Here is a 22,574-nt window from a genome sequence, read left to right as displayed (position 1 = left end):
ACAAATGTTTTCTGGCTAAGGAGCTACTCCCAATCAAGACCTGAGTAAGTGCTTCTACCTACACTGGTCCCAATGGGCCTCACAACTGACAGGGACCAATGAAGGCTACATTTTTCATGCTCCTGATGACACATAACCAAGCCCAAAATGTGTCATGGGGGACAGGGCTGTTAGCTCAACAAATCCTAGACCACATCACCTTGAAGGGAATGTAGGTCACCACATTTTGCAACATTGTGTTTTACACATTTGGCTACCAAATTTAGGAAACAATGCTGTTCGGGCAATTCAGCATGCAAATGCCCAAACCCTTTCAAACAGCTAAATTTGGATGTAGTTTATGCAACAGAGTTCTAAATCTGGTATACTCTGGATGCAGTTTGATTTTCCATATTTCTTTGGGCAAACAATTCTATCCTAGTGATATAGGGCGGGATACAATGTAATAAAATAAATAAATAAATAAATAAATAAATAAATAAATAAGGAAAATAGTTATTCTGCTTTCGGTAGTGGATTCTGAATCCTAGCCATGAGACCCAGTCCAATTATTGAAATGCACGAGCACAGTTATATATGCAATGAGACTTAAGTGCTCATAACGGTATACTAGGCTACAGCTACAAGCTTCATCTCTGACCTTGTAAACAGACCAATCTTCAGCATCTCTAAATCCGAGTACTTGGATTTAAACTAGCTAATTTTCATTGAGGATGATGGAACTAAAGCAGCTTCATTCTGTACATACCAGCTTAGCTGGTATCTAAATTGAGTTGCTAGGCACCTGAAATAAATGGCCAGCTTCCTGATGTGAAGAAGAGATTAAACGGAACCCCACTGAGCCTTGGGTTGAATGGTTTTTTTTTCCTACATCAGTCAATCAATCTAAGTGTTGAAACAGATAATCCACGCCTGATTTACAAGCTTCTTTAATCTGTGACATACCTGATTTAGCAGTGTAATAAGACCCATTCAATTATATGCATGACCGTTCTTGGTTGAGACAATTGGTTTGAGATAATGCACCCTGTGAACATTTTAAATAAATGCCCCAAATTTAAAGTATGCACACATCATATCTGGGATGTGAGTGTATATTTTGTACTGAACACTGTGCCAGATTTAAAAAAAATGATCTTTTTAAGGCCATTCACAGCATAATGTACATCACAACAGAGTTGTTGCAACAACAACAAAATGCAAGACATGGTGTATAGTGAGAGGTCATAATACATCCTACAACAGTATGATATAGTATCACTGCCAGAGACATGATAAAACTCATGGATGATAAGGCCTGACAGAGCATTCAAATCAGCTTCATTTTAAAAACTATATAGGCAATCTTGAAAATTTATTCCATTAAGAACCAGCTACCTAACGAAGACCCAGACGCCTAAGGTATTTCATAGATAGGCAGGGTATAAATTGAATAAATAATACCAACTATAGATGCCACACAATTCCCCAACCAATAAATACGTCAAAAATAGGCGGAAGTAGAAATCAGGAATATAAAAGTTTATTTGATAATAAGCAATGGTACAAAAATGGGAGGGGGGGGAAACAATCAGAGAAAAATGGAATAGTACCTTTTATTTTATATTTACAAGCCCTGAAATGTCCATGTAGAATTACAAGATAAGTAGGAATGAAAAAGTGCAGGTACTACTGAGAAGAGTGCCTCCTTCCTGCAGGTTGCAAAACTAAACTAGTGCCAGCAACTGTTAAAGAAAACTCTGCTTAGGATGAAAAGAAGTGGTTAGTTCTGGATTTGATCCTTGCAGTTATGACAGTGTAATCCTGTGCATATCTCCTCAAAAGCAAGTCCCATTGAGTTCAATATGACTTAACTCTAAGGCAAGTGTGTATAGGAGTGCAGCCTAAAGCAGGGATATAACATTCACAGTAATGTAAAGGGAGCAACATAAGTATTAGCGGAAACTATTTTAATGCCTCCCAAACTATGTAAAAGAGGTTTCTTGGCAACAGTTTCAAATTGCTAATTGTAGGTATATAGATGACTTGTTCTTTAGTGGCTCATTTTATATGTAAATTTTCTAAATAATTATCCTAGGCAATTACCTTAGGATAGTAGGATAAATATACTGAAATTTAAGGATGAAATGCTCTTAAATAAAACAAAAGCTCAGTAAGTTGTTGCTTACTGAGAAGTAAGTCCCACTGAGTTCAATAAGACTTACTCCCAGGGAAGTAAGTACAGGACTGCAGCTTAAGTCAGAAAAGATTTTTTTTTTAAGTATTCATTTCTCCCTAATGGCTGAAAAAAACCAAAGGGTGATTAAAAAAATAGTGGTCTAATGAATCCAATGCCACATTTTTTATAATGCAGAATCTTGTAACACTTAAAACCTAACCATTTTATTATGGCCTAAACACCTGTGACTAGAGTCCACTTTATCAGGTGAAGTATTCTCTTCTTGCATCTGATGAAGTGGACTCTAGTTCATGAAACCTTATGCCATAATAGAACTGTTAGTAATGAGAGAGCAATCTTATGTTTCCCAGACAGTGTCCATGAGGATATAGGATTGTTCAGTTTCTGGGCTCAGAGCTGGTGCTCCTCACACCCACTCCTTCATAGCCAATACAGTTCCAGCTATGTCTCTACACTCAGAAATGGAGCACAGAGACAGGAAAAGGGGGCGTTCCCAGGGGCAGAGAGGGGAGGAGACTAGGGCAGCAGCCATACAGTGTTTTCTATGGCTGCTCCAGCCTCCTCCTCTTCCCCACTGAAGCATCCCTGCTAGTTGGGCGAAATCGCCTCTGTGCTCCAGCCACCCTGCATTGCATACTCAGCAGCCTCCAAGTTCAGAGGCTGCTATCTACATAGGATTGTGCCCTAAACCGCTGAAAAGACTCTTTCATGTTTTGCTGTAACAGACTATCACTACTATTCCTTTGGAAGTTATTACTTCATTTTATAAATGTTAAATTTATCAAGGATCGCCTGATGTAGCAAACAAACCCTAGAGATGTCCCATCTATACTACTTTTAGTTATTTACAGGATTAGATATAAAGTTTAAATATTCAATACCTAGCTTGCTAAATGTTAATAGCAATTAAGTCTTTTCCCCAACTGCCCCAAATATATTGAAGCGTGCATACAGTGTTGACAACCACACCAATCAACCAGATGCCTGCCTTCCTGTAGCTGTCAAAATACATACAGTTTCGTAGCAACTTATAAAATGTTACAAAATACTTATATTTAGCACCATTGTAGGAGGCTGCTCATTCCAATTACCAACCAACTATCCAGCTCACTTAACTAGTTCAATTGCAGTAAGCCCTGAAGAAAAATGTATTTGGTTTTTTTTATTGTTCTTAACAGAAAAGATGGAGAATTTTAGTAACCCTAGAACCATCAACCAACAGTAGAGCCAACTTTCCCCAACCTCCGAAGACACACAATAATTTTGGAAAACAGGAAACAATGCCCATGATTCAGTACACCACAGGGGAAGTTCCTATACACAAAAGATTCATTCTGGGTCAGGATAGCCCTGTTCCTCTCCTACCCCAGTCATATGTGTACATGTATGCACTACGATAGATTAGCTAAGGTGAAACAGAAGGGAGGGCTGGATGGAGACACAGACCTCCTGAGCACGCCCATTAGATAGAGAAAAGAAGGAAAACAAGGCTTAGTTGAACCCATAGGAATTCTCCATGCATGGGTGTTATACATATAGGACAATGGATTATGTCCTATGTATGTGGTTAACCCTACCTTAGAAGTCATTGGACTTTTCATCTACAAGATTTGTATTCTCCTTGCTGAAGAATCAAGTAGTGTATAGTATTTGGCCTGTTAGTATAAAACTAATAATTTCAGATGAAGGTGAGAATGTTTCATGAGGCACTGCAGGTCAATATTAAAAACAGGAATATGCACTTAGTAGAGAATACACTACCCCTTTGCATGAATGAACAAGAGAGAGTTTTCTATTGGATGTAAACGTGTTGATCATCTTCATCTATAGAAGTTGGTCCAAAGAAAAAAGAGTAAATTAATCCAAAAGAACATAATATTGGTCCAATACAGAACAATACCAGCTAAAATGAATAAAGGTTGAACAGCATTTCTAGTTAAACGTTATCGGTTAGCAAGGCTGGGGAAGACAAGCTTGAAGGTTTCTGCCAAGCAGAATAATCAGTACTGGACAAAGAGAACCAATGGTCTGACTTTTTATAAGGCAGTTTTATAAACCCATTGTGTTTCATCCTCTGGGACAAAGCACTGCCACAAAACGTACACAAGTGCATTTAGCACATACAGCCATTTTTGTTCACGCTATCCAGTACAACAGCAAGGCTCTTATCGCCGAGATTTCACATACATTGCAAATGTAAACAACGATCAGTCACCAGAAGAGTACAAAAACAAGCTCTATAATAAAAAGGCATCTAACTTCTTTTTAATGTTTTCAAAAGCATCCTTCCCCAGGTAGTCGATGTGGCCTTCCTCCCATTTCCTTCGTTCATCTTCTGAACTGGGTTCATCTGGCTCTGGCTGAACAGACAGCTCCGAAACACAATTTGTAGCCTCATCCTGTGAGAATCCAGAAAGAAAGCTCGTCTCAGAAACCCAGCTTTTATCACTTAAAAAAAAGATTTGTAGGTCCTAAAGCCTGAAAGCTAGTTTCAAGATTCTAATAAGGCAGACAGTTGAATTTGCAGTGCTCCAAACAACTAACATATCAGCTACACATTATTAGATAAAATAAAATAGCTCAGATTACTCAGCAGACATCTATGAAAGGACTGAAGATAAACATAGATGATTTACTCTGAATGTCTCGAAGTAAAAAAAAGCACGCCTTCATTTTGAATCCTGTCCTCAAAATATTCTATTAAGACTATAATCCCTGCCATACTCTGTTAGAGATATATCCCATTCACACTTCTTCAGGGGGCTTTGTCTTCCCCATACTTCTGTGGGTGGGAATGGCTTCAAGCACTAGATCCAGATCATCTTTGCCCATGAAGGCAAATTTCACAATTTTAAAAATGGCTCAAAATTAATCGATTGAGTTGCTATTCATCTATGTAGATTATGCATGTTGACTCGTGATGAAATCACCACTTCTTAAGATCAGAATGTACAAATAAATATTGACTCTCAAGGTAAAACATAAACATAACAGGGGTCTTTACCATTTTCACAATCTCCTGAACTACAGGTTGAGCAGAGGTCTCTGCAAGTGATTCAATTGGCTCAGCAACCTTCATTTCAAGACTGCATTCGTCTTTCTGTACACACCAATAAAAAACAAAGCCTCCATTTAAAGTCAAGTTATTAATTTTTCTTATTGCATATTTAGGGGGGGAGATCAGTATTTAGCGATGTCAGCCTGGATTGTGACTCATATTCCTAAATCCATGCTCTTTTTGATGTAAATAACATACTTCAGTTCTGAAGTAACCTACAGGTTCTAAAGGTTAAAGCAGCCTTCCCCAATTTGGTGCCTTCAAAATGGATTGGACTACAACTCCCATCATTGCTAGGATTGGGGAAGACTGGATTAAAGGAATATCAGCAACTAGGCCTTTCTGTTGAGATACATCTATTAGTTTTGTTTTACATGTCATGATGTATAAGAATATCCATCACTATGGTATGCTATAATCAATAGAGATGTGCAGTGACCACTAAATAATTTCCACTTCTATGTACTGATAAATAATGTAAAGAAATATATGTTTAATTGCAAGGAACTTCATTCCATGTAAATTTACTTAGGATTCAAAGCAGAGTCAACTAAAAATTATTTATTCTTAAAAGGGGCACCCCAAATACTAAACACATTTAACATGGAAATTAGGTTCACTGAATATCAGCATTGCATTCTTTTGAGTGAATACATTTAGCATTAGACTGGTGATGGTTTGATAAATGCTATCCCTGTTCTAGAGGAAAGGCACCATTCTCAAAGGCTTGGGGTGGCTTTGGATGAGACAGGGAATAGAAGCAGAGTGACACACTCTGAGGTTGCAATCCTAAACTTACTGAATGGGGAGTAAGCCTCACTGAACTGAATTGGATTTATCTCTGGCGAACATCCTTAGGATTGCACAGTTTCTGCAGCTTTTCCTCCATCTCATAGGAACATGCAAGTTCTCTCCTAAGGGAGATACGTGCATTTCCAGGTTTCAGATGAGATGCAGAAGCCTCAGTCACAAATGCTTCTACTCTCTATCTGGTCAAGAGCCATTCATTTTTAACAGAATGGCATTTTTATAGCAAGTTATTTACAAATGAAATCCTACTTGAACAAGATTGCTTTGACAAGGAGATTTCCCTCTCCCCATCAGCACAACCATGTAAGCTATAGTTGAAAAGCTGATTAAGGGTACAATCCTACACATGTTTAGACAAATAAAGATCCTACAATTCCTAACATGCTCCAGCATGGCTGGCTGGAGGGATGCTAAAAGTTCTTTTCTGTCTAAAGATTCAAAGGATTTCATTTTAAACCACATGAAGATGAAATCTCTACAAACATAACATTTGGAAGCATCTTCAAACAATTTAAAACAAGGTTACTATAACTAATTAGCAGAAAGAGCCCACAGCCTTAAAAATTGGCTGCCAGTCCAGACCCGATTCAAAGTGCTGGTATTAACATTTAAAGCCCTAAATGGCTTGTGGCCAAGCTATCTGAAGGGACGCCTCCCCACATATGTACCTGCCCGGACCCTAAGGTCATCCTCAGTGGTCCTTCTCCGTGAGCCCCTGCCCAAGAAAGTGAGACAGGTGGCTACTAGGAGGAAGGCCTTCTCTGCTGTGGCATCCCGGCTGTGGAATGAGCTCCCTAAGGAGGTTCACCTGGCACCTACACTATATTCTTTCAGATGCCAGGTGAAGGTCTTTTTATTCTCTCAGCATTTTAACAGTCTATAAACTTAATTTTAACTTTGCTGTTTTAAATTTGTATTTTAAATTTGTATTTCTGCACTGCTGCTGATTTTATCCTGGTTGTGCTTTTATATTGTATTTTATATCACGCTTTTATACTGTTTTTTATACTTTGAATAGTTTTAAATTTTGTGAACCGCCCAGAGAGCTTCAGCTATTGGGCAGCATAAAAATGCAATAAATAAATAAATGTACTTGCATTTTTGGCAGGTAAGTCTTCAGGTGGACTTACAACAATTTCTGATACATGTTCTGCATTTGCTGAGATTGGCAAGGAACTGCTCATTTCTCTTTCAAATTTACATTCATCGCCACTGAAGTTAAGCTGTAACAACAAAAATTGTTATGTTTTTGAAGTTCTCCATCAATCGGTCACAGCTAATGCAGTTCGAAGGGAATGAAGTGGAACAAAATATGACAAAGCCTCCCCTTCCCAAAACCATTTTACCTCTTTTTTCTGGATTTGTGACTCCAAAGACTTCTGCCATTTTTCCAGTAATGGTAGTATACTGGAAGTGTATGTCATCCACCAGAGTTCTAAGAATGAGAGTTGACTCTGAGATACTGAGGCGGAACCATCCTCCTTAATGGCTCTTGTTTGGGGATTGTATTTGTAATTCCAGGGCTTTGTTCGTCCCAAGAAATGGACTACTTTTGCATCTTTGCCAAAACTGCAAGAAGAATGAATGCATAAAAACAATGTCATCTTAAGAGTGATTGTAATTCCAGAAAGAAAATGGAAGCAAAAAGTCCCTGTAAGATAGTGGGATTTTTTATAAAAATGTAGAGAAGCTCTCAGACTTTCATGCTGAACTCATGAAGGTCTGAGATGGATGAACATTTTAAATGCTGATGTATCATCTCTGTGGTGGCATCATGAAAGTCTCTATCCATCCATTTACTCATTCATTGGCCGCCTTTTCAAACAGAAAGTAATAATTCTGTGGCTCACAGCAATTAATATTCAATACAAAATGCCATTGCAGCCACTTAGGTAAGTGAAAATCAAACAGGATTACAAACTAAAAGCACACACACAGAGGAAGGGAAGGGGTAGAAAAGGGAGATCAGTTTGATTACGCCCATGCTAAGAGGTGAGTTGTTAACAGGCATTGACAAGCTTTTATACACAAGGCATTTATTGAACTTTTCTCATTCCCAATCAAGGTTGTTTACAATTTCTTTAGACAACATCGTGACCCTCCAGTTTTATTTCTGTTTGTAAACAGCAGTTTCAGTGAGTTGTTTTAGAGTAGGGGAAATGTTTTTTTTTTGTTTTTTTTTGGAAAGAAAACAGTTTGTACTTGTGCATTTGTGCTATTCCTCTATACCACAGTGCCACCTAGAGGTTATGTAGCAAAAACAACAGGAAAGAAAATACTCGTGTAGTGTGAAACCTAAAGCAGATGCAGCAAATTAACAGGTTTGTGTAGAAAAGCCCTACATCTACAAGGGGCTAGGCTGATCTTTTGCTAGTGTTCTTCCAGAGATGGAGGCAGTGCTAACCCTGATGATAGAGGCCAGAGTACCCTTAACCTTATCTCTGCAATCACAGGACAACAGACAAGACAACAGACAGCTAGAGCAGTGTCCTTACTGGGAGGGAGTATGAAACAAGCTCCCCGTAGCTATTCCTTCTTTAACCAATGGCCAAAATGCCTTTCCCCTCACCTCTGCAATCATCACAGAGCGACAGACAAAAGTAATGGCCTTGCTGAGGGGGAGGGAACAAGCAAACATCCTGCAATTGCTCATTAGGCTTATGCATGTGGACACTCCAGAACTTGGTGACATGGGATCTCATTGGAAGCTACAGTTGGTGAAAGCAGGTGTAGAGCTGGATGCCAGCCAAAAATATAGTATAGCCCAACACCACTGGTTCATAGCAGTTCTGGGAAAACTTCAGTTTTACTCATCCCCCATCCATCACTTTGACCACCTCCCCATTAAATGTAGAATGCCTTCCACTACATCAGCCATCCACAATAGGGGATTGCTAGGCTGTACAGAGCCACTACATATTCCATGTAGAAGCAACCCATGTATGGAAACTCGAAGTGTTGGAAGCCTAGTGGGGTTTTGGTTTTCCAATTGAGCATGGCATCGGTTATCTAAGTTGCTTTTACATTGTTTCTCAACCCAATAATTTTTGGTTTGGTGTATAATCAGGGGCAGAAATTTTTGCACGCCTGGGCACACCATTGCTTCTTCTCGATTATACTGGTACAGCAGTCAATATCCATCCTGAACACTGTTTTTCTGGTCCCATTGGAAATATCCTTCCCCAGGTAGTCCACTGGCACCAATCATGCTGCACTAGCAGAAATGACCACTAGCACAATGGGAAGCAAATCTGGAAACTACCTCAAACGAGTGCTTCTGGAGCGGAAGAAATCAATGAAACTGTCTTCTATGAGTGCTAGTTTCCAGTTGCGCTACATACTCTTACAGACACAATATACATGTAATGAAATTCACCAATGGATCACCACATTCATGGCTTGAATGTATCTATTAACAGTGATCATGCACAAAAAGAGGGACACTTTCAGTAATGCTAATTACTGATATCCTATATCAGGCTTGCGTCTGAAACTGAATCAATTTATTATCATAAGATTGATGAGCCCACACCTATTAATTATCATGTGCTTCATATGTGCACAAAGCTCCCATTATCAGCTATGGAAGACAGAAATCTATGAACTTAGAGCGTGTTTTTCTTTGCCTTTTAAATGCATCTGCTAACCAATGTATTAATAATAAATATTTCTGTACTTACTGTTGGAAAGCAGGGGCATAGGTGTAGACAGCACTACTGCTTAAATTATAGATAAATGGCAAATGTTTGTTAATGTCTTTCGTTGCCCAGCTGTTGAAGAAACTATTTAACAATCCCTGATCACCACCTAACGAATTAAAAAGAAAAATGCAAAACACATCTTCATATGAACTATAACATAAGGAATAGTTCATTCTTCAAACTCAAAGTTACTCATGATTTGTCAACTATGAATCTGCCAACACGCTCCCATCCTGCCCCCCCAAAAAGTATGACTGGAAAATAAAGCCAGTGTGGTGTAGTGGCTAAAGTGTCAGACTGGGAGTCGGGAGATCTGGGTTCTAGTCCCCACTCAGCCATGGAAACCCACTGGGTGACTTTGGACCAGTCACAGAAAGCTCCATCCGATGAGCGTTTTAATGCACACTCGTTACTGGGCACTCACAGAGTTTGCTCAGGTCCCTCACATGATGTCGTCGCCTTCCTTGCATGACAAAAAAAAAACCTCATTAAGTCCAATGTTTTTTTTTTTAATTCAGAATTGCTGCTCTTTCCTGCTGTGTGCAGGAGAAGCAGTGCCATTAGAACAGCGGACTCAATGGGCCTTGCGCTCGTTCTGTACTTCCTCTTTTGAAAAGAGGAAGTAACTGAGGAACGAAAACAGGGGCAGAGAAGCAAAGTTAGGGAGCGTGTTAAGCCCCGGTGTGATGGAGCTTAGACGCTCAGCCCAACCCACCTCACAAGATGGTTGTTGTGAGGATACAATGGAGAGTATTATGTACGCTGCCTTGGATTCGCTGGAGGAAAAAAGTGGGATATAAATGCAATAATAATAAATTAAATGGTAATTGGTGCTATCCAGTTCAGTTGCCTTTTTTTCCAGAACAGGGAGATACATCTGTACCATATTGTCCCTTATACATACACATTAAGCCCGTCCTTTCACACAGCTGCTTTGACGAGGGGCAAGCTGCCCAAAACAGACCGTTGACCATGTATGAGCTGTATTTTTTGGCTCATGATAGAGATACCCTGCCTATATAGTTCATCTCAGCATAAACACAGGACACACACATGATAATTGTGAGTCCTTCAGGGCTCTACCCTGTGCTGTAGTCTTGGCAACTTAACAGGTAATTTGTAGAAACTTCCCATTATTGTTTGGGATTGATGCTGAGGAAACATGAGTTTTTGCCCTATCTAGTGGTTTGTGATCTAATAAGCACTGGAAACCATTGGGAAAATACTGCTGAATGGTTGTGAACACAGTCTGTTACTCAGCTGCACTGGTACTATTAACGTGCACATCATTAAACTTAGTATTTCAGGATTTAGATAACATTTTAAATGTAAACTGAATAATTGAGAATGAAATAAATGTGTTCCCTTCATTTGAATAAAAATACTACATCTGCAAGAATATAGCAAATCAGATCATGCATAACTCCTAGACAGCCAATGTCTTGTTCCAAATACAGCATGCCAAGTAAAAACAGGAAGAAGGGATAAAGATCAGATTTGGGAAACTGATAGAAAATGTCCATCTTAACACCTATGTGCCACTGTAACTCCCATGTGGTGAAGAAATCAAAACCAACTTTCCGTACTGCCATATCTACATTTCTCTTTACGGAGAAATATGCTAATGGCAGAATTAGACATTATAAGAACCCAGATGCCACTGAACATGGCATCTGTGTATAGAGCAGGGATGCAGAACCTGAGGCCCAGGGCCAAATATGGCCCTGCTGGGCTCCCCCAGTTGGCCACGCCCCCTTTCCTGGCTTTTGTTCAGTTCTTTACCCCATTCTAAACAGTTGAAATGCATCTCCTAAGGCTCAGTTACTGGCAGTAAGAAGTTTAAACAAAAATATGCTAGGATTTTTTGTATTTTGACCCTGCTCCTTTTGCCTTTATTTCTGTATTTATATACCACCCAATAGCTGAAGCTCTCTGGGCAGCTTGCAACATTCACACGATAATAAAACACAGCATAAAAATATAAGTATACAAAATGTAAAACAATTTAGACAACTAAAAACAGTTTCCATAGAACACTAGACCTGTTCAGATGGCTGGCATAAGTGCCCCACCATATGCACATTGGGGAGCTCAATCCATACTCAGGGGGCCACCACTGAAAAGACCCTTTCCTTTAGCACCGTACATCACTGGAATGCAGCCCCCATAGCTTCTCCAAAATGGAATTTGGCCCTCAGCCTGAAAGGGAATCTGTACCCTGGTGTAGAGCTCCCCCAATGTGCATTTATCATTACCATATGTCTCCACCACAGGAAGCAGTAAGTAGCCAATGCTATGAAGTGGCCGAGGAGGACAGACACAAACACCTGGACAAGGTATATTCTATTAGATGGTATAGGGAGGTCAGGAGAGGTCAATATACTACAGCCGTATATCAGCTATAGCCATTATATATCAGCAACTGCTGTGTGGGGTACTTTTTTATATATAACATCTAGTTCTAGCCTTCAATCTAGAGGGAATTGTCCTATGGTGCTTAAAGCACTTATGAAAAGTTCATATCCCCAACACAACTTCAGCAATGTAAACCTCTCTCTGACAAAGACAGGAAGAGGACCTGGTCCAGAGAACTTACCATCAAAGCTACCGTGTTCATTTGCAAACTGCAGGAGGAGGTTGAAGGTTTTTAAAGAAGGTTGGAAAACAAAGACACCGCTGTTAAAGCAGTCTGGCCAGCCGGAATCTGGAGCTGCTGAAAATTCTTCCCGGTCAAACAGCTCATCAATATTGCATAGTACCTAAGGACATGACAAGTTTGAATTACATTAAATCTCCAACTATACAAACATCAGGCATTCAAGGCACTTCACAGGCAACTCACTAGGTTACTTCCCACCATTTGCTAATTCGCCTTCAGCCTGGCAGTAAGCATCAATAAAAACACACTGATATGTTGTCTCATCTGAAATGATGGGATATATTATCCTTGCTAAGGGAATGTGAAGTGTTTATGGTCACAGTGCAGAAATATTTTTAGCCTGAGGGCTGAATTCCATTTGGGAGAAACTTTCGGAGGCCACATTCCAGTGGTGGGTGGGCACAACGGGTAAAGGGGCGGGGACAAAAATACCAGCACATTTTAGCTTAAAACTCTTACTGCCTGTAAGTAACGCTTAGGAAACATTTCAACCATATAGAATTGGCATGAGGTGGTAGGGACTGCACAAAAGCCAGGAAACTACCAACAATTGGTAGTTGGTGAGAAGGGGACGTGGTCATCTGAGGAGCCCTACAGGGGCAGATTGGAACTCCAGGAGGGCTGGATGTGGTCCGTGTGCCTGAACTTCTGCATCCCCGGTTTACAGCTTTCTGTTTAACTCACAGAACAGAACATTCTGCACTCAAGCTATTTCTAGAGCTACTGTTTTATAACTCTATTGATTTTGTTACTTATTGTTACTGTCCTAGGCAATAACAGAGAGATTTGAACCTACAATGTGCAGATATTGTTCATACACATATGCTATGCACACACTGATATAAATACTAAGGATCTTTCTGACATTTCTAAATCTACTTGATTCAAATTCCACAGCAACTAACAAAAAGATTCTTGGAAGGGAGAGCAGGTTACACAGTCAATCAATATAGCAAAATCTCCTGGCTTACAATTCATGATAGCGTTGCCCTTACCAACGTGTCTGCATCCATGAAGACACATTTGCTATATTGAGTAAGAGTCCAGCAGTGAAGTTTGGTAAATGTTACACCCAGTTCCAGCCTCTCCAGCAGAGCCAAGTGCACCATGTCATTGCTGTCAATTTCGTTCACGTTGACCACTGTATCAAATATAGTGCTGAGGGCAGCCCTGGCAAAATAAGAAGAATACAAGTTTGGGAGTCTTGAGACCTCAAGACCTCTCCTTTTAAAACGAATTCAGTGCACCTTTTGTAACAATACCTGAACTGAGAACAGTAGGTGGTATTAATAAGAAAATAGTATCTAGATATGTTAACAAAACAAAACCAATGGAAATACAGAAGCAAAAACACCAACACAATAGTCACTTCCTATGAAGTAGCTGCTGATAATAAAAGGCTAGGAGAAAAGGGCTGAAGAAACAAGCCAAAAAATTCAAAATATGCAGGGCATATTCATTCATTCATTCATTTATATTTGTCCATCCAATAACAAAATGGTTACATGATTAAAGAATATAAAAAGTGCACAATAAAAACAACAACAATCAGCAAAAGAAATGCAGTCCAAACTATATATAAAAGCGTCCCTTCCAGCACCCTGCAGGCAAATCTAAACTGTAAAATCTAGAATCTGAAATTCCTGGGGAAAAAGGAAGGTCTTGGCCTGGTGCTGAAAACATAGCAGTGTGGGTGCCAGGTGAGCCTCCTTTAAGAGGCCATCCAATAAGAGGGGTGCCACAACTAAGAAGGCCTTCTCTTTTGTGGTCACCCACCTAATTGCATTTGTTTGTATGCACCCAGAGGAAAGCCTCTGAAGATGACTTAAGGCTCACGCCAGGTATATACGGGAGATGTTCTTTTAGGTACTCTGGCTCTATGCCATTTACAGCTTTAAAGATCAACCCCAACATTTTGAATTGGGCCTGGAAACGGACTAGAACCTAGTACAGCTGATGGAAGCTCTGGCATCACATGATCATATTGGCCACTTCCAGTTAGTGGTATAGCAGCTCTGTATTGATTCTGAATATTTAAAACCTCAAGAAATAGTCAAAGCTATTGAGATTCTGAAGATCTGTTTAATATTCAATCCGATTCACTAGTGATGGTATTTGGGGGTGAAGGGTATTTGGACAGTGATTACTCTGTAGTGGAAGAAAGGCCTGCTGGGTAAAAGAAAACAAAAAAAAAAAGAGTGGAAAAACTGAGTTAAGAACCCTGCTGCATCTGACCAACAGAGTTCTTCTTTCCAACAGCAGGTAGCCAGCCAGAGACACATCCCTGGAAATTCTTCAAGCACAGCATGAAAGCTCTCCCCTGCTGTTTGTCTGCATCATTTAGTATTCAGAGATACACTGCTTATCAAGTTCCATCAGCGATCATTTGCCACGCCGGGGGAGAGCCGAGCATGGTCAGTGGCCATTGAATGGCTCCTAAGCATTCCAGCCTTTCTTTGCAGAGTTTCTTGAGATGGGAGCAGGGAATAAACAACACCCCAAATTATGTGTTACTATTATTTCATTTGTTCATTTGTTTGATTTTTATCCCTCCTTTCCATCAAAAAAAAAATGGCACTTAGGGCAACTAACAATAATAGAACCATGAAATAAATAATAATTAAAATAATCATAAAACAAATACATTAAAAGCATAATTATAAACTCAACAATAAAAAGAAATAAAAAGCATTCGACTCAATAGAAACCCCAATATTCTAAATACTTGATAAAATAAATGCTGTTCATAACTATGTGATAAAATAGGAATTTGACATTTTCATGGCTGAGAACCCCAAAATCCTCATATAATTACTGTAATATAAAAGTCTCTGCTTACAATTCTTTACACAAAGTGGTTTAAATATAAAGCCAAGGTGCTTTTTAAGGGAATTAAAATAAGCATGACACAAAACCAAACCCTGTTGTTTGCATGTTCAACCACATGTGATTTAATTATCCTGACCAGCTGGGAATTAAGGTATACACTCAGCACAGTGTCTGGTTATTGTTATTTTGTTATCAGGTAATAGAACGGAATTTCCATTTCCATTTTGTAATTATCATGTTAATTGCATTTGGGAACATGTCCGTACCTCATTGCACTGGAGACTTGAGGTGTAATTAGTATTGCCAACATTCTAGATGTTCTATGGTTCCTCAAGGACTGTCCGAGAACCAGAGCTCCATGGCAGTAAACATCATTAGTAGCAAGGGTGACGAAGGCCTGGTCTGTCACTGAAAAACAAGCATTCAGAAGGGTAGTTTAATGCAGTATGAAGAGAATTGGCTGCGCAGGTCCTCACCTCATACCACTAAACCAGGAGAGAGCAAGTTCCAGGGGTCACAGAATTATAGTATAGTAGAGTTGGAAGGGACCTATAAGTCCATCGAGTCCAACCCCCTGCTCAATGCAGGAATCTACCCTAAAGCATAACTGACAGAAGGATGTCCAGCTGCCTCTTCAATGCCTCTAGTGTGGGAGAGCTCACAACCTCCCTAGGTAACTGGTTCCATTGTCGTACTGCTCTAACAGTCAGGAAGTTTTTCCTGATGTCCAGCTGGAATCTGGCTTCCTGTAACTTGAGCCCGTTATTCCGTGTCCTGCACCCTGGAGGATCGAGAAGAGATCCTGGCCCTCCTCTGTATGACAACCTTTTAAGTGTTTGAAGAGTGCTATCATGTCTCCCCTCAATCTTCTCTTCTCCAGGCTAAACATGCCCAGTTGTTTCAGTCTCTCTTCATAGGGCTTTCATTCCTCCCCACTCCAGAATCCACCAGGTGTCATGCCCCTGCCCTCAGATTTTAGCTGTGTGCAAGCAGAACAGCAAAAAGGCCTACACCTGTATTTATAAAGGTGTACAGTGTCTTTTTTGTGTTCATATTTCATTTTGCTCCCATTTGCAACAAATTATGTTTGTTTAATTATGCTTCACATTTTTAAATACTAAAAATAAAGCATTATAGTACATTGTTATAGAAGATAGCCTAATTCTTTAAAAAAAATATTTATGGACTTAAAAATGCTCTTGAGTTGGAATTATAGTGAAAACTGTTGTTATTCATGGAATTTGCGCATCAAGAGCTTTCCAATGAAGTTTGTTCATGAGAATCAGTCAACCAGAAGGCAGTCAAAAAGGAATGATCAACTACCTCCCAACTTAAATTACATATAGAAGATAAGACCACTTATCTGGTATTTCTAAAGAGAATCAGCTATAGTTCAAATAAATAAAATAATAATTGCTATCCATAATAATTTTATGAAGTGATCCTGTGCCCCAATCAGCAGGTGTTCACACAGCTCATGCTGAGCTTAAATCAATTTTTCAAAAAAAGAAAATACAATTTAAAAAGGGGCACGGAAAGAAACGTACAAGAAAAGTAATCTAAAAAAGAATCTCTAAAAGTGCCTAGCAAATCAAAAGTTTTTCAAACGTGACGGAAAGAAGAGAGGAATTTCCGCACAGTGGAAGCCAACACAGCAAATATATGATTGCTGTCTGACTTTAAGGTACAATTGCAAGTGTGTTTGAGTACAGGTGGCTACAGGCTGACATTCTAAGATCAGCTTGCATTGCTGAGAAACAGCAGTAATTGCTAACAATTAAGAAAATGAATAATGATACAGCTTGGGAATTGAGATCTGAAATTCTCTTCATTGGTGGAGACAAGAGGTAGAGCTCTCCAGTGGTGGCTCCTAAGCTGTGGAATAGCCTCCCAAGAGGGGTTCCCCCCTCCCTCCCTCCCTCCCTCCCTCCCTCCCTCCCTCCCTCCCTCCCTCTCTCTCTCTCTCTCTCTCTCTCTCTCTCTCTCTCTCACACACACACACACACACACACACACACACACACACACACACATTGCCTGCTAGATAGTTTTTCATATTGTCTTTTGATACTTTATTTGATACTATTATATTCTGTATGTTATTAGCAGCTTTGAGCTTCCTTTTAGAGGTAAAAGCAGCATACAAATAAACCGGGATGCTTTTAAAATGTTTTATTATGGCAGGCATTTTTTTTACTGAGCCTTTAACTACCGTATTTCTTCGATTCTAAGACACACTTTTTTCCCATATCAACATCTCTAAAAATGGGGTGCGTCTTAGAATCGTGGGTGTGATTATTATTCTTAGAATCAAAGCTTTTTTTCTGTTGGTGGTACTGAAATTAGTGTGCGTCTTACAATCGATGGCGTCTTAGAATCAAAGAAATACGGTAATATGGTTTTAGTTCTGCGATTGCTTATATGGCTTTTAAGACACTGTTTTTACTACTGGTCATTTATTTTTATTATTAAGACTCATGACCTCTCAGTCTATATGATGGGAGCCATATCAGAAAGACTAGCAGCAAAGGCCATGGAAGAGCAAGACCCAGTCATAAGCCCTGTCACTGGGACTCAACCAGAGTTTGTCCACCAAGAGACCCCTGGACAGGGACCCCTACAGACCACTTATCTACTTGAGGTTCCACATCCTCCATCACTGGATCACCACCATAAACAATGAGCCAGGAGGGAACCAGTGTACACTCTTTACACTGGAGAGCCAGTGCAGTATAGTGGCTAGAGCATTGGGACTGGGACTGGGACTTGAGAGATCCAGGGTCTAGTCCCCACTCAGCCATGGAAGCTCATTCAGTAACTTTGGGCCAGTCACAGATACTCAGCCCAACCTACGTCACAGGGCTGTTGCTGTGAGGATAAAATGGAGAGGAGGAGGATTATGTACACTGCCTTGGGTTCCTTGGAGAAGAAAAGACAGGATATAAACGTAATAAATAAATAAAGGATAGAAGATGATGGAATGCTAGGTTTCAGGAGACTGGCCCTTTAAGCTCACCACTCTCCAAAAAAGAGGCAGGGCTTGAGAGAGGTAGTCTGGGTTGAGTAGTATAAAAGGATTCATTTGGCCTGCAGACCTTGCTGAGGAAATTACTCATTGAGAGTACTCAGGGTTCTGTTGTTCTGGCCTACCCCATGGGCTTCTGTTGCAGGGACTTATAATTGTTTTTAATGCTTGTGGTTGATATCTTTTTTAATCACAGAAAGATGGGATATAAGTGCTCATAAAATAAGCATGTGTATTTGTCTACTTTTCTGTGCAATAATATTGCTACACACACCCAACTTTATAATACAGTTGCCACATGCTGACTGGCTAAGCAGTGGCTGCATTTCCTTCATACCAATTCTTATCCAGTGCAGTAAACTTTAGGCCTGAGCTGTAAAACAAGGAGAAATTCCTAAAATTGCAACCGCTTCATGGCACTGCACAGCACTGTTGTACACCAAATAAGCAATAGGAAAAGTACTAAGTAATTCTATTTCCTTTAGTAGGAATTTCTCCTTGGAAATAAGCGGGTATTAAACCTTGAAATTAGGAACGGAAGCAAAACATGTAATTTCCCTGTTGCATTTGCAAAGTGTTTTCAACTACTGTAACTGGATGTTTACCTTTGAAAGCAAACGTATTGCTCATCAAACAACACTTAGTATGTAAAGAAGAGGAACTGCTCATTACAGATTATTTCTGATTCTACTGATTCCGAACTATGCTTGCGTTAATATAGACTAGAACAAAAATTGCAGAGACAACAGAGAACCATCCAGGATTTAAAACTTGTCATTTGTTTGAATGACAGCAAATGGGTGAACTAAGAGCTATACAATTTCCTATGCTTTTTACAGAAAAGAGGTAGGGGGCTGATTCACAACAGTATAAAAGCATAATTATGCATATGCATCTCTACTCAAAAGTGAGTCCCAATGAGTTAAGTGAGGTTTATTTCCAGGTAACTGGATATAGGATTGCATTCTAATGCACACACCATTTTTTAACATCCTATTTCTCATATGTTTAACTAAAGAATCATTTTGCACGGCTGAAATCTACTCCAGAACAGCAGCAATGAAGTATGCATGGAGGATATGTACTGTCCTCCTTCCCTGATGAACTGTACCCGATATGATGTATTAGAATTTATTTGTTTATTGCATTTCTATACAGCCCAATAGCTGAAGCTCTCTCCGGCTGTTGGGCACCTAGAAAGGCAATGATTTCCAAAGAAGAAAATCAGAAAACAAAGAACAGAAGGAGGAGGGTGGGGTGGTGGTGAGGGGGAATCAACTTACCAGGCATCCTTTAAAGCTAACAAGCTAAGCTGCTGTAGAGTAAAACCTATGCTGGAGAGAGAGAGAGAGAACGGCTGGGAGGGGAATTCTCCACTGCTTCTTTCTTGTTCTCAGCAGGCCTGTCTCCGTCAACAAACCCCCAGATAGGATTAGCCTCTTTCCTTCCAGCTGAAAAAAAAAAAAAAAAAACCAACAGTGTTATATTAAACATTCATGCATTCTCCAGTTTTCCTGATTGAAGGTTTTAACCTCAGGAGTAAATATACAATCTGGGGGAGAGGGGTGGGGAGAAGAAAAAGGAAGGTACCTGTTCCTTATTAGTTTTCAAGACCCACCACCCTTTTCTTTGGAGGAAGAGGAAACCTTAACCATGCATTGCAAAGTTCTTTAAAAGCAAGGCTTAAATCTGCACAAACACACCCCCTTCCATTCCCTTTCCTGAGCAAAAGAGGGCCCAACAAGTCGTTTCATGTTCTCGCCTTCGGTTTCTCTAGCAAAATATTAACCATTTAATCGCTGTGAGCATTTACTGTTTGTTTGCACTAGAGAGTGTGGAGAGAGGTTGCCAATAAAAAGCAAAGGATGACTATTAACAAACCTAGCATGAAAAGTAACTCTCCTGGAGCTGACTTCACAGATTTATTTCAGCACCAGTTTCTGTGGACTAGTGCCCACTTCATGCATCTGATGGAGTGGGCACAAATCCACAAAGCTGATGCCACAACAACGCACTGCAACCCTAAGCAGACTTCCTCAAAGTAAATCCCTCTACATTCAGTGGTACTTCTCACTCTCTCTGCGAAGTGTGATTAGGATTGTGGCTTTAGGGTGCAATCCCATAAACACTTACATGGAAGTCAATGCCATAAAACTCAGCAGCACTTACTTCTAGGTAGGGATGCAAACGCTTGCAGGATTAATCCCTTAGGGTAGAATCCAATGTTAGTCCTACTCAGAGTACACTCACTGAAATGATTGGGATTTACGTTAGTCATGACTGAAGTCCCATCCATTTCAGTCGGTCTACTCTGAGTAGAACGAAATCGTAATGAACTAATTACCCTTAGCTTTTAATGCGCCAGGCCAAAGGCTCATCTTTTTGTGTTTTGCTGTAAGAGGCGGTCACTGCTAGCTTCCCCTCTGGAATTTATCAACAATGGGGCCATTTGGAAGTCAGGATTGGCAGCTAACCCCCCACCCCATGGGAAAGGTGTCATTAGCCAGCCGCAGCCGTCTCCTGCATCAAATTTTGCCTCCTGCGCCGCCAATGCTGTAACGCGGCCCCCCCTCCCACTGCAAGGGCATTGCTGCGGGGTGCACAGGACTCCCCTCCCCCCGGGGGGGGGGCTGAGCCACCCTCCTTCAGCCCCAGCTTCATTTCGGCGGCGGCTACAAACCGGGCAAGTGTTTTACGAGGGAAAGCGAGCTCGGAAGGCGACGCTGGGCTGCTGCTCCTGCTGCTGCTCCTGCTGTCGCCGCTGCGCCCTCCGCAAGTCCTCCAGCCGCCCTTGGCGCTCCATGTGCCGTAGAGCCAAACGGGTCGGCCGCCTCTACGGCCATCCGACAGGGCTCAAGGCAACCTTTGACGCGCTCGCCCGGAGAGCGAGCGGGGCTTCCCCCTCATTGGCCAGGACTGCGGCTCCGCCCCCGCCGGCGCTGCAGAGGCGCCCTCCAGTGCCAGGTTCGGCGAGGGATTCACCAGCCCCGCTGCGGGCTTGCGGCGACCGGAGAGCGAGCCGCGCTGTCGGCGTCCCAAAGCCAACGCGGCCGCTTGCTGGTTTTCAGAAGGGGCTCCGCGCCACCGGCCCCTGCTCATCAGGAACGGGGCGCATTTTCTGGTACCAGAAATCATCACTAAGGGCCCCCCTTGTTTTGCCTCTCTGGGGAATGCCTTGTTACCAAGACATTTCCTAGAGTTGGCACTCTTGAAGACTCACCTTCTCCAACTGGCGCCCCCCTGCGCATTGTGTCGGACTACAATTCCCATCATCCCTAGACAGATGGTGGAGGGGTTGTAGCCCAGCGCGTCTGGAGGAGGCTACTGCAGCTGAAGAGAGAGTTTATTGTATCTTAGCAAATTGCCAATATACACAATTACAATGGGGGGGATTATAGAATTTAAAACTACTAATTGACATCAAAAGTTGAATAATTTTCCATATAGCCTTTAAACTTTATAGCATGCACCTGTAGAGTGTTGATAAGAAATGTTCTGAAAGATATATATTTGACAGCATTAGACAATAAAAAACAAACCTTTACAAGATATGAACTCTTCAACAATCTTAGCAACAGATAAATATCTTTGGTTCTAAAATCATTATAGATAGAACATTCTAGAAGTACATGAATAATATCTTCAATTGATACTGCAGCTAGTATACACACACACACACACACACACACACACACAAATACATGCACAATATTTATTTGTTTATACATTACGTTTCTGTACTGCCAAATCCCTGGGCAGTTCACAAAACAAACTTTAAAAATCATTAAATACAATAACATAGCAAATAATAATAATAATAATAATAATAATAATAATAATAAAAATTCCACACAGTTATAACAGAAAGAACCAAGATAAAAGTGCAAAGATCTAAAAATGCACTAACACATTTTTTGAAAACTGAAGGGCTAAAAAGCCTGGGAAAATAAAAAGATCTTCACCTGCTACTGAAAAGATGACAACATAGGCACCAGGCAAGCCTCTGGGGAGAGCATTCCACAATCGGGGCACCAGAGAAAGGCCTCTGGGGATGATGTGAGGGCCGGGGCTACTATATACAGAAGAAGACTATTCTTCAGATAACCTGGCCCCAAGCCATTTAGAGTTTTTTAGGTTTAGGGCTTTGCAGTACTGGAAATGGACTGGCAGCCGGTGCAGATCATAATGCACTGGTATAATATGATAGAGGCCCATTAACAATATTCTGCATATTTTGGATCAGCTGAATTTTCAGGCCATTTTCAAAGGCAGACCCTCAGCAATCCAAACACGAGGCTACCAGAGCGTGGATA

General features: G+C 40.7%; 1 protein-coding gene across 1 annotated transcript; it reads right to left on the bottom strand.

The window, feature by feature from the left end:
* Positions 1 to 1,548: 1,548 nt before the first annotated feature.
* GYG2 (glycogenin 2) lies at positions 1,549 to 21,125 on the bottom strand. Its single transcript, XM_063126337.1, has 10 exons — positions 20,942 to 21,125; positions 19,545 to 19,712; positions 15,503 to 15,644; positions 13,403 to 13,577; positions 12,345 to 12,507; positions 9,728 to 9,854; positions 7,394 to 7,616; positions 7,141 to 7,270; positions 5,184 to 5,275; positions 1,549 to 4,578 (listed from the first exon to the last, which is right to left on the bottom strand). The coding sequence occupies exons 2-10, from the start codon at positions 19,549 to 19,551 to the stop codon at positions 4,417 to 4,419; spliced, it is 1,221 nt and encodes a 406-aa protein (XP_062982407.1). The 5' UTR covers positions 19,552 to 19,712; positions 20,942 to 21,125; the 3' UTR covers positions 1,549 to 4,416.
* Between the last annotated feature and the right edge of the window lie 1,449 nt (positions 21,126 to 22,574).

The sequence above is a fragment of the Elgaria multicarinata genome, chromosome 5, assembly GCF_023053635.1.
Source record: "Elgaria multicarinata webbii isolate HBS135686 ecotype San Diego chromosome 5, rElgMul1.1.pri, whole genome shotgun sequence".
NCBI lineage: Eukaryota > Metazoa > Chordata > Lepidosauria > Squamata > Anguidae > Elgaria > Elgaria multicarinata.
Note: the sequence above shows the minus strand (reverse complement) of the source record. Positions and strands in the feature narration are given on the sequence as shown.

Coding starts and splice junctions, on each gene's coding strand:
- GYG2 (XM_063126337.1), bottom strand. Junction 7,617..9,727: donor TATGCCCCTGCTTTCCAACA/GTAAGTACAGAA, acceptor TTCTTCTTGCAG/TTTTGGCAAAGATGCAAAAG. Junction 7,271..7,393: donor CACAAATCCAGAAAAAAGAG/GTAAAATGGTTT, acceptor TTGTTGTTACAG/CTTAACTTCAGTGGCGATGA.